This window comes from Dendrobates tinctorius, unplaced genomic scaffold (assembly GCF_039654945.1).
Source record: "Dendrobates tinctorius isolate UK_male_01 unplaced genomic scaffold, ASM3965494v1 ptg000046l, whole genome shotgun sequence".
Taxonomy (NCBI): domain Eukaryota; kingdom Metazoa; phylum Chordata; class Amphibia; order Anura; family Dendrobatidae; genus Dendrobates; species Dendrobates tinctorius.
In genome coordinates, this window is record NW_027361714.1 from 38,527,867 (window position 1) to 38,540,554 (window position 12,688).

The 12,688-nt window shown below is 45.7% G+C and overlaps 2 protein-coding genes across 5 annotated transcripts in view; both read right to left on the reverse strand.

Annotated features, from left to right (window-relative positions):
- Positions 1–12,688, reverse strand: part of LOC141089434 (MFS-type transporter SLC18B1-like) — a 164,642-nt gene that overhangs the window by 119,101 nt on the left and 32,853 nt on the right. The window lies entirely within an intron of this gene.
- LOC141089432 (uncharacterized) lies at positions 1,974–8,007 on the reverse strand. Its single transcript, XM_073575829.1, has 2 exons — positions 6,038–8,007; positions 1,974–5,943 (listed from the first exon to the last, which is right to left on the reverse strand). The coding sequence occupies exons 1-2, from the start codon at positions 6,939–6,941 to the stop codon at positions 3,917–3,919; spliced, it is 2,931 nt and encodes a 976-aa protein (XP_073431930.1). The 5' UTR covers positions 6,942–8,007; the 3' UTR covers positions 1,974–3,916.

The following is a 12,688-nucleotide window of genomic DNA, read 5'->3' on the forward strand; positions in this document are numbered from 1 at the left end:
TGCCTGTGTGTTGCCTCGATACTGCCGCCCTGCCATTACCTACCAGAGTGAATGCCTACACTTGGCACAAACAAATATTTTGGGGCCGATAGGAGCACTTTCCTTAGCTCAGTTACTTTGGGGGACTAATACTATCTGACGCTGCTTGGCAGTTTAGGGATGCTCTAGTTAAGTTAATTATTTTAGGGGACACCATGTGAGCACTTATCTTTAGGGCAAGCTGATAGGCACTACAGGGGCATTCTGGTTGTACAATTAATTCCATTACTTAAGGGGGTTTTACACATAGCGATATCGATATCTGACCGGCTCCCCCCGCTGTCTGTCGCTGATCGCGCAGCTCCATTTCTTGACGGGCGCTTCCTGCTGGCGCCGTCGAGCGACGCATGGACGCGAGCAGGAGGATGTCAGGATCGCCTCGTCTGAAAGGTAAGTAATGACCGCTGTATCGCTGCTGCATCGCTGTGAGATCTGCCTGTGTGGCAGCTCACAAGCGACCATTTAGTGATACACCAACAATCCTGTCCAGGTCGTATCGTGGTCGGGATCGCTGGTGCATCGCTAAATGTAAAGGGCCTTTAGTGTTACTAAATAAAGAGAAAATATGCAGAGTGCAATTATTTTTTAACTTGCTACAGTTACTTGTGAGGTGCATGAGCGGTACACAGCTATTTTCTGTGGGGAATAATCAAAATTGAAAAGCCTAGGCAAAAGAAAGCTTCAATACTAAATCATCCAAATAGAAAAGGGAAGCCATATTCAAAATATAAAAATATACATTCTTTATTGAGATATAATTAAAATCACAAGCAAAAAACAAATGAAAATATAAAAAGTGGGTACTGTAAAAATCACCACAACAAGAGGTAAGATAAAGTAGAATGACGAGATAATATATATCCTTCTTGAAAGATACTGATCCAAATATAGATAAATATATACTCATTCAAAGACATGCCAAGATTTTAAATATAAACAATAAATGCAAAAGTGCAAATGTGCAAGGAATAGCATGAAAAGGCATGGTAAAGGAATGAAATATCAATTTGACCAATGTGTACCTATGCAAAATGCGGCAAAAAGTGATGAAGTGGACAGTATATTACCTCAAGTGGTGGGCAGGAGGGTCCCCGACGCGCGTTTCGCGGCTGCTTTCTCACGCGCCCCTTGAGAAAGCAGCCGCGAAACGCGTGTCGGGGACCCTCCTGCCCACCACTTGAGGTAATATACTGTCCACTTCATCTCTTTTTGCCGCATTTTGCATAGGTACACATTGGTCAAATTGATATTTCATTCCTTTACCATGCCTTTTCATGCTATTCCTTGCACATTTGCACTTTTGCATTTATTGTTTATATTTAAAATCTTGGCATGTCTTTGAATGAGTATATATTTATCTATATTTGGATCAGTATCTTTCAAGAAGGATATATATTATCTCGTCATTCTACTTTATCTTACCTCTTGTTGTGGTGATTTTTACAGTACCCACTTTTTATATTTTCATTTGTTTTTTGCTTGTGATTTTAATTATATCTCAATAAAGAATGTATATTTTTATATTTTGAATATGGCTTCCCTTTTCTATTTGGATGATATTTTCTGTGGGGAGCAGCATGTGGAAGCCATTACAGTGGAGGTCAATGTGCTTACAACTATTTCAGCAGCACCATCTGTGTAGAGATCACTATTATTTCGGTAACAGTGCCTCTAGGGGTACTAAGCACCACAGTAATAACTTTACCAGTAGTATGACACCCGTAGGGAATCAGGACAGGGAGTGTCATGATCCAGGTCGGATCTGACAGTTTAAATGCACAAAGTAACCTTTTTTTCTCCTTTGGCTGTGTGCCAAAGGTGGTTTTGCCCCCGATGGCCATTAGGGTCATTGCACTGTGGTGATTTCAGGTAGTTTTCCCCCCGGTGGCCATTAGAGTCATTGCACTTCTGGTTACCTTAGTTTGTGCACGTGATTATGTAACAGGTGTGACTGCTCTATAAAAGAGTATCAGGTGTGTTAATCACTATTGGTGATTAGTCCTCAGTTACATGCAAGCCTGGGTGAAGGATGGAGCTGAAAGAGTCCCGGGCAGCTCAGTGGGAGTCCTGGAGTGGCAGCTATGGTGTCTGCGAGGAGGGCTGGCATGGCTTGGTGGAGTTGCAGCTATGGTGTCAGCAAGGAGTTCTTGCATGGCTTGGTTTAGTGGCAGCTATGGTGTAGAGCTGCACTCATGATGCTGGATTCGGTTGCTAGAAAGCTGGACTCAACATGCTGGACTCTGTTTGCTCCGAGGCTGCGCAATGGTGTTGGACCCGGTCGGAGGAAAAGATGCACGCAGGTGTTGGGCTCTGTTGCTGGGAGCGTAAGCAACAGAGCAAAGCTAAGTGGTGTTCCCGTTTTTTCACTTTTCCTTATGTGTGTTTATTGCAGGGGTGGGATTAGTTTCCGCACCAACCAATTCCCTAGTGAGGGTTTAGGTTATAGGCGGTTCATTCCCAACTTTGCAACCCTGTCCGCGCCTTTAACAGATTGCTTAAAAGGGAAAAGCCGGATTACTTACCGGTAATGCTCTTTTAATGAGTCCACGACAGCACCCACTGGAGGTATCGGATCCGCCCATTTGGAACAGGAAACCCTACAGGAAAGATAAAAGGGGCGGTCCGCCTTTCCTCCTCAGTTTACGTTTCAGAGTACCAGAAGGACCGCCAAGGATTAGGCAATGTTCTCTTATTTTAACATCTTTCTTATCCATTATTTGGTTGATATACTTTAACTATTAATATCTTTAGGGAGGGAAGTGAGCGGGTGCTGTCGTGGACTCATTAAAAGAGCATTACCGGTAAGTAATCCGGCTTTTTACTCTTCGCCACGACAGCACCCACTGGAGAGATTCCAGAGACCATCACCTGGGTGGGACCACTGTGCCAAGGACAGTCCTGCCAAAGCTTAAGTCAGAGGCTGATGAAAGATCAAGTCTATAGTGGTTATAGAACGTAGAAGGGGATGACCAAACTGCCGCCTTACATATAGTTTCAATCGGAACATCTCCCTTTTCCACCCAAGAAGTTGCCATTGCCCTGGTGGAATGCGCCCTGATGTTCCCTGGAGGATCTTCGTTTTTTGCGGAGTAGGCTAAACGAATGGCTTCTCTGATCCACCGGGAAATGGTGCTCTTCGTGACTCCATACCCCTTCTTACAGCCCTGAAATGAAACCAATAGGGCCCTACTCTGCCTCCAACTGTTGGACCTCTCAATATATTTTAGGACAGTTCTTTTGACGTCCAGAGTATGGAACTTCTGCTCTTCCGGAGTAGAGGGATTTATATAGAAGGTTGGGAGGAGTATCTCCTGAGATCTATGGTATTTTGTTGCCACTTTTGGCAGGTAGGCAGGGTCTGGTTTTAATACCAATCTGTCTTGGTATTCTTGAAAAAAAGGTGGATCTATTGACAAGGCCTGGATATCACCCACTCTTCTAGCTGAGGTCAGTGCTACCAAGAGGGCCATTTTAAGTGCTAAGTGTTTGAAGGGTATTGTGTCGATCGGCTCAAAGGGGTCTACCGTTAGGGCGTCTAAGACCAGATTTAGATCCCATGTAGAGACGGAGGGTATGTGGATTGGAGCTATTCGTTCACATGCTGTAATGAATCGAGTTATCCACTTGTTGCCTGCTATATTATGGCCATATAGTGCTCCTAATGCCGATATTTGTACCCTTAGCGTATTTACTGCTAAGCCTAAGTCTTTCCCTTTCTGCAGAAATTCTAAGATTGGGATTATTGGAACTTCTGCTGTATGAGGTACTGTATGGAATTGAAGAAATTTTTTCCATATTCTAGTGTAAATTTGGGTTGTGGACTGTTTTCTACTTTGTAGTAGTGTAGTAATTAAAGACTCAGAGAATCCTCTTGTCCTCAATAACTGCCTCTCAAATTCCACGCCGTCAAGTGCAAGCTGACCACTTGAGGGTGGAAAAAGGGGCCTTGGGAGAGTAGGTTGGGAGTCGAAGGAAGGACCCAAGGATCTGTTATTGACATAATCTGCAGCCACGAAAACCACGGTCTTTTTGGCCAGAACGGTGCTATTAAGATTATCCTTGCTTTGTCGTCTCTGATCTTCCGAATTACTTGAGGTAGGAGGATCAATGGAGGGAACGCATACGCCAGGTTGAAATTCCATGGAGCTAGAAGGGCGTCTAGTATGTCTGAGTGGTCTGATGGAGATAGGGAGGCAAATGTTTTTATCTGCCTGTTCTCCTTTGTGGCGAAAAGGTCCACCTCGGCTTGTCCCCATAGGGCTACTATGTCCCTGAAGACCTTCTGATTGAGGCGCCACTCTCCTTGCCGCAGAGTGTGTCGGCTTAGGAAGTCTGCCTTTTGATTGCTCTCACCTCTGATATGAAGGGCCGAGAGGGACAAAAAATAGTTTTCTGCTAAGTTTAAAATTCTTGCCGCTGAAGACATTAGAGTCTCTGATCGAGTTCCTCCTTGTCTGTTTATATAGGCCACGGTGGTGGTATTGTCCGATAGGATCCTGACATGCTTCTGTTGGAGCTGCGGAAGGAAGTTGTATAGAGCATAGAACACTGCAGTCAGTTCTTTTAAATTGGATGAGTATTCGCATTCCTCTCTATTCCACCTTCCCTGATGAAACTCATTCTCCATGTGGGCTCCCCAGCCCTGGGGACTGGCATCGGTGGTTACGATACAGGATGGAACTATAACCCATGGAACTCCTGAACATAAATGGTCATCATCTAACCACCACTCTAGAGAAGTCAAGACTTCTTGTGACAGGGTTATTTTGCTCTGTAAATGCCCACTATGTCGCTTATCCTCCTGGAGGATCTGGTGTTGTAGTGTACGGACATGGTGCTGGGCCCACCGGACTGCCGGGGTGCAAGAATTAAGTGATCCTAATAGTGACATTGCTCCTCTCAAGGACACCCGTGGTCTATCTATAGCTGCTCGTATTTTTTGTTTCGTGAGGGTGATTTTTACCTGAGGTAGTAGACATCTCTGGGTCAAGGAATCTAGTTGAAATCCTAGAAATGTCTGGAGAGATTGTGGATCGAGTCTGGACTTTTGGATATTGATGATCCAGCCAAGGCTCTGAAAAGACGAGATTGCGTCAGTCACGCGTTCGGTACATTGTTTGACTGAATTCCCAATTATTAGGAAGTCGTCTAAATATGGCACGATCAGTGTGTCCTTTTGGTGAAGGTAGGCCATCACTTCTGCCATCACCTTGGTAAATATTCTTGGTGCCGTGGAAAGCCCGAAGGGCATGGCCACGTATTGGAAATGACGAATCCTGCCCTCGACTTCCACTGCGACTCTTAGGTATTTCTGGAATCTATTGTGAATAGGGAGATGATAATAAGCATCTTTTAAATCAATCCCTGCCATTACGCAATTTGGGAACAGAAGCTTTATAGTGGATCTAATTGATTCCATTTTGAAGTTATAATTTTTTATAAATGAATTAAGCTTCTTTAAATTAATAATGGTTCTAAACGTACCGTCTGGTTTAGAAACCAAAAACAGGGGAGAATAAAAGCCTCTACCCTCTTGTCCCTCAGGGACGTCAACTAAAACTTTTTTAGCTAGTAGGACTCGAATCTCGTCTTCGAGAGCCTTTTGCTGAACTGAGGAATTAAGGCGAGTTATAACAAAGAATTCATAAGGGATCTGAAGGAATTCAATCTTTATTCCTTCCCTGATTATGTTCAAAATCCATGGGCTTAACGTAATTTGTTCCCATTTGGTAACAAAAAATTTTAATCTACCCCCAACTGGTGGGTCTAAACTCTTAATTTTTATCTCTCCTATATGTTGGCCCTCTGAAGATGGTACCCTTCTGCTTTTCGTCTTTCGTGGCCCATCTATTCGTTCTGTCCGACTGTCTTCTTCTCCCGAATGGCCGTCTCTTAAAGGTTTTCCTATAAAACGGAATGGGAGAATCACTGAAGGCCTTTTTCCTCTCTTTTGCCTTGGCGAGAATTTCGTCTAAGGCTTTTCCGAAGAGGAACTCACCCTCGCATGGGGTTGCACTAATTTTGGATTTTGATTGTGCGTCCCCTTTCCAGCTTTTTATCCACAGCGCGCGTCTGGCGTTATTCACCAGGGCTGCCGACCTCGCTGCCAGTCTTAGGGTGTCCGCTGAAGCATCTGCCATAAAGGCAGCTGCACCTCTTATCAACGGGATGGCTGCACGCAGTTTCTCCCTTGACATTCTTTGTTCGATCTGCTGATCTAATTGATCTAGCCATACCAGCATTGATCTAGCAGTACATGTGCTGGCTATTGCGGGTTTGAATACCCCGGTGGTGGACTCCCAGGACCTTTTGAGCGAAGATTCTGCCTTTCGGTCTAATGGGTCTGCTAACAATCCTGCGTCCTCGACCGGGATCGAGGTCTGTTTGGAAGTGGAGGCTATGACGGCATCCACCTTTGGTATTTTAGTCCATTTCAATAGGTCTTCATCAGTGAACGGATACTTCCGTTTTGAGGCTGATGGGAGAAAACCTCTCTGGTCGTGCTTTTCCCACTCTCTTTTGATGAGGTCCTTAATTGCCGGTATCACCGGAAATGATCTCCTCTTTTTTTCTGCCAATCCCGCAAACATAATGTCCTGCGTGGTTTGGGCTCCCCTTTCCTCTTCACACCCCATAGTATTTCTAACCGCTTTTACTAGGTTATCTACGCTGTCCAGTGGAAAACATGCGCGTCCTTCCATCTCCGAGGATGACAATGAGGACGTGGATGCGGAGCCTGAGTTTAACTCCTGTTCTTCCTCTGACTCTGAACTAACAACGACCTGTTTCTTATGACTGGACTCTGAGGGAGTGCTGGCGCGGTTGATGGCTTGTATCTCCTCCCTAATTATGGCTCGGATATCTTTAGAAGATATCGTCGACCCCTGCCTGGTCTCTTTCATGCATTGTTTGCAGAGTTTTTTGGGGTAGGAGTCAGGGAGAGGCTCTGAACATAATGCGCATTCTTTATGTTTAATTTTTTCTTTTTTCTTTGACTGAAGTGGGAGGTCAAAGGAAAAGAGAGGGGGGGGGAGAGGTTAGCTTAATAGGTAGAGTATATACTTTGCACACTCACCCAGTGAAGCTTAATACCGGGTCGGATGGCTGAGACGGTCTGGATCGGGTTTCTGCTGCCTCGCTCCTGCGGGCAGTCTCTGTCCTGGCGCTGCGGTCCCTGGTGGAATTGCCCCCAGCTGAATCCCCTGCTGGGGCCTGCGACTCCGTGGGGGACGACATGGTTCCATCGTTGCAGCGCTGTTTTATCTTCACTCCTGTCGTGCCCCCGGAAGTCGCCCTGTGTCAGGGCGCATGCGCCGCGTCATCGCCATCCTACCCCGGAAGTTCAACCATTACTTCCGGGGTATAGGAGCGTCGGGCGCCGGCTGGCTCCTGCACCACCGCTACTCACACGCGTGGTTCGCGCGTTCATGGCTTCACCTCCCACACTGTATCACCACCGAAGGGGGGGGGGTGTTCTGCCTCCGGATGCCAGACCGGTCCGCTCCCTGGTAAGACCGGGCGGCCCTCCCCGGACCCGGTCATCACCATTATGCCACCAGACGAGGGGGGAACCGTCAAACGGAATCTCCCCCGACGCTGCTTCCGGACCGCAGCCCCTGCCGTTCCCGAGGAGACCGCACAGGCGGATGCATGGCCCAGGTAAGATCCTGCAGGATCCTGCTCCATTTGGAACAGGAAACCAAAACTGAGGAGGAAAGGCGGACCGCCCCTTTTATCTTTCCTGTAGGGTTTCCTGTTCCAAATGGGCGGATCCGATACCTCCAGTGGGTGCTGTCGTGGCGAAGAGTAAAAAAATCTGTGATGGTCGACTGGAATGATCAGTTAGAGGAGGCCTTTACAAAGTTAAAATGGGCACTGTGTGGTACACCAGTCCTGATCACTCCAAATTTCAAAAAAGAATTTGTTGTGCAGACTGATGCCTCTGAGATAGGGCTCGGTGCCGTGCTGTTTCAGGAAGTTAACGGGGAAGAGCATCCCGTTAGTTTCCTAAGCCGGAAGCTTACCCCAGCTGAAACCCGATACAGTATTGTGGAGAGAGAGTGCCTGGCCATCAAGTGGGCACTGGAGTCATTGCGCTACTACTTGCTGGGGAGAACATTTCGGTTGGTGACAGATCATTCCCCTCTTACGTGGATGAGTCAAGCTAAGTAGAGGAATGCCCGAGTCACCAGGTGGTTCCTGTCCCTGCAAAATTTTAAATTTTCAGTGGAACATCGTGCAGGCAGACTACAGGGGAATGTAGATGCCCTGTCCAGAGTTCACTGTATGTCATGTGACCACCCCCTTAGGGTTGAACATAGAGGGGAGGTATGTGGTACAGTAAAGGGTGTTTTACTGGATGGGAGATATGTTTCTCCCAGCAGATTAATGTTTGGCCGGGTTTTTTCCTAAAGGCAGGACCTGCGATGTCAGAGTCACGTGATTAGCCCATGTGATGTCTATCTCACTGGCGGGAGGGGTTGGGCCCTATGTAATGGAGGTTGGTAATTGCCACAGGGAGAGTGTGTTTCTGGAAGCTACAGGAACTTGGCTGGACTCAGTCTGAAACTTGTATACAGGATCCCCATGCTGCAGGACTATATCGTGGTCGGGATTGCTGGTGCATCGCTAAATGTAAAGGGGCCTTTAGTGTTACTAAATAAAGAGAAAATATGCAGAGTGCAATTATTTTTTAACTTGCTACAGTTACTTGTGAGGTGCGTGAGCTGTACACAGCTATTTTCTGTGGGGAGCAGCATGTGGAAGCCATTACAGTGGAGGTCATTGTGCTTACAACTCTTTCAGAAGCACCATCTGTGTAGAGGTCACTATTATTTCGGCAACAGTGCCTCTAGGGGTACTATGCGCCACAGTAATAGCTTTACCAGTAGTATGACGCCTGTAGGGAATCAGGATGGGGAGTGTCATGATCCAGGTCGGATCTGAAAGTTTAAATGCACAAAGTAACTTTTTTTTTCCTTTGGCTGTCTGCCAAAGGTGGTTTTCCCCCCGGTGGCCATTAGGGTCATTGCACTCTACTTACCTTAGTTTGTGCACGTGATTATGTAACAGGTGTGATTGCTCTATAAAAGAGTATCAGGTGTGTTAATCACTGTTGGTGATTAGTCCTAAGTTACATGCAAGCCTGGGTGAAGGATGGAGCTGACAGAGAGTCCCGGGCAGCTCAGTGAGAGTCCTGGAGTGGCAGCTATGGTGTCAGCAAGGAGTTCTTGCATGGCTTGGTGGAGTGGCAGCTATGGTGTAGAGCTGCACTCATGATGCTGGATTTGGTTGCTGGAAAGCTGGACTCAGTTTTCTGGACAGCTGCATGCGAGTGGTGGACTCCGAGGCTGCGCAATGGTGTTGGACCCGGTTGGAGGAAAAGATGCACGCAGGTGGTGGGCTGTGTTGCTGGGAGCGTAAGCAACAGAGCAAAGCTAAGTGGTGTTCCCCTGTTTTGTCACTTTTCCTTATGTGTGTTTAGTGCAGTGGTGGGATTAGTTTCCGCATCGACCAATTCCCCAGTGAGGGTTTAGGTGCAGGGCGAGTCAGGGTTTGTAGGTATCCTGAGCGGCGCCCGGTGCGGAACCGACCTAGGGAACGTTAGGAGTGTAGAGACACTGACTCAGGGGAGTGCAGGAGGTCTCCACTTCCCCATCGCAGGGCCACCATAGTTATTGTTACCCAGGTTTTCCCTTATTGTTTAAATTCGCCTTACTGGAGGCGGGGTTTCCAGATTTACGTGTTACGTGTATTACCTAAATTCGCCTGTTGGAGGCGGCGTATCCAGCTGCACGTGTTAGTATTTAAATTTGCCCCACTGGAGGCGGTGTATCCAGGGTCACGCGTGTCATCTAAATCCGCCCTGCTGGGGGTGCTGTGTCCAGCCGCGCATGACCGTGACAGGGAGTTTGTGTTCTAGGAGGATAGAGGAACCAGGACTGCTTAAAGGGAATCTGTCACCCCTTTTTTGAGAAATCATATAATGATATCATTCAATCGTGGGTCACATAAGGATTCTCTTAGTACTTTTGCTTCCCCCTGACCCCGCACCTTTCATGCATAAATACCTTTTTTATATCGATTCAGATGTATGTAAACTGCCGCTGTCCGATCTGCTGGGCGGGGCTTATTTACCTGCTCCCCCCTCCCTGTCTTGCTCAACGCATTTCTTCTTGCGTAGAGCAAGACAAGGAGGGGGGAGGGAGCAGGTGAATAAGCCCCGCCCAGCAGACCGGACAGCGGCAGTTTACATACATCTGAACCGATATAAAAAAGGTATTTGTGCATGAAAGGTGCGGGGTCAGGGCGGAGCAAAAGTACTAAGAGAATCCTTATGTGACACACAATTGAATGATATCATTATATAATATCTCAAAAAAGGGGTGACAGATTCCCTTTAAGGAAAGCTGTGGTTGGATGAAGCATTCCATCTGGCACACAATACTATGACTACAGTACATAGGAAAACTCAGATTATATTTTACTATTCATTTTTACACTTAGCAAACAAAATCTTTAGGACAGCATACATATTTATAGAGGTGGCCTCAGGCCTGGGTAACCAAACCACCACATGCAATAGCCATGGAATTACTCCCAACAATCTAATATATAAAGCTCAATGTGTGTGTGTGTGTGTGTGTGTGTGTGTGTGTCCGGGATTGGCATCCGCACCATCGCAGCTACAGCTAAAAAAATTTGGCACAGTCACATGTCTGGGCCCCGAGAGCGTCATAGGCTATGTTGTGAGGCACAATTTTAACCCCGGGCGTTCCAATTCAACAAACAATTTTGCCCCTATCTACATAATGGGGGAAAAGTGAAAGGAAAAGTGTTGGAGGCAAATTGACAGCTGCCAGATGTGAACAAGGGGGACTGAAAGAATGAGAGCGATGGCGCCAAACAGTATATACCGTACAGTTGCTAAGGTGGGGCCCTGACATGGGATACTCACCACACACGGGGATATGAACACACACACAAAATGCGCCACACACTACCACATGCTTTAACACATATACCACCCTCAGCACACATTTCACCACACATACACCAACCTTGCCACATAAAAGTCGAAAGACAAAAGTCGCCACTCAAAACTCGCCACGCTGTCCCAGAGCTGTCTAAAAGATGAAAAATGAGCAGTGATTGGTTGCTACAGGATAGGATTAGATACACGGCTCAGCAGTCAGTATCACACAGGATAGGATTAGATACACAGTTCAGCAGTCAGTATCACACAGGATAGGGTTAGATACACGGCTGAGCAGTCAGTAACACATAATAGGATTAGATACACGGCTGAGCAGACATTATGACACAGGATAGGGTAAGATACACAGCTCAGCAGAAAGTATCACACTGGAGAGGATTAGGTACACAGCTCAGCAGACATTATCACACAGGTTGGATTAGATACACAGCTCAGAAACAGGATGAGCCAAAGGAGAGGACATTTTCATTCCAAGAATTCCACTCATTCCATCTGATTTGTTTTTTTATTATAACCCCTTAGTGACAGAGCCATTTTGCAGCTTAATGACCGGGCCAATCTTTACAATTCTGACCACTGTCTCTTTATAAGGCTATAACTTTGGAACGCTTTAACGGATCCCGCTGATTCTGAGACTGTTTTTTCGTCACATATTGTACTTTATGTTAGTGGTAACATTTCTTCGATATGACTGGTGTTTATTTATGAAAAAAAAACGAAATATGGCGACAATTTTTAAAATTTTGCAATTTTCAAACTTTTAATTTTTATGCCCTTAAATCAGAGAGATGTGTCATGCAAATTTCTTAATAAATAACATTTTCCACATGTCTACTTTACATCAGCACAATTTTGGAAACATATTTTTTTTTGTTAGGAAGTTATAGGGGTTAAAAGTTGGGCAGCGATTTCTCATTTTTACAACAAAATTTACAAAACCATTTTTTTTCAGGACCACATCATATTTAAAGTCATTTTGAGGGGTGTACATGGCAGAAAATACCCAAAAGTGACTCCATTCTAAAAACTGGACCCCTCAATGTGCTCAAAACTACATTCAAGAAGTTTATTAACTCTTTTCGTTCTTCACAGGAACTGAAGCAATGTGGAAGGGAAAAGTTAACATTTAACTTTTTTTTGCAAAAAAATTAATTTAGACCAATTTTTTTTTTATTTTCACAAGTGTTAGAAAAGAAAATGAACCAAAAAATTTGTTGTGCAATTTCTCCTGAATTCGCCGATACCACATATGTGGGGGTAAACCACTTTTTGGGCGCACGGCAGGGATTGGAACGTAAGGAGCGCCGTTTGACTTTTTCAACGCAGAATTGACTGGATTTGAGATCAGACGCCATGTTGCATTTAGAGAGCCTCTGATGTGCCTAAACAGTGGAAACCCCCCACAAGTGACCCCACTTTGGAAACTAGACCCCCAAAGGAACTTATCTGGATGTGTGATGAGCACTTGCAACCCCCAAGTGCTTCACAGAAGTTTATAACGTACAGCCGTAAAAATAAAAAATCATTTTTTTTTTCACAAAAATGATGTTTTTGCTCCCAATTTTTTATTTTACCAAGGGTAGTAAGAGGAATTGGACCCCAAAAGTTATTGTGCAATTTGTCCTGAGTATGCTGATATTCCATATGTGGGGG

Coding starts and splice junctions, on each gene's coding strand:
- LOC141089432 (XM_073575829.1), bottom strand. CDS start 6,941: ATGAAAGAGACCAGGCAGGGGTCGACGATATCTTCTAAAGATATCCGA. Junction 5,944..6,037: donor TAGTGCAACCCCATGCGAGG/GTGAGTTCCTCT, acceptor TCCGTTTTATAG/GAAAACCTTTAAGAGACGGC.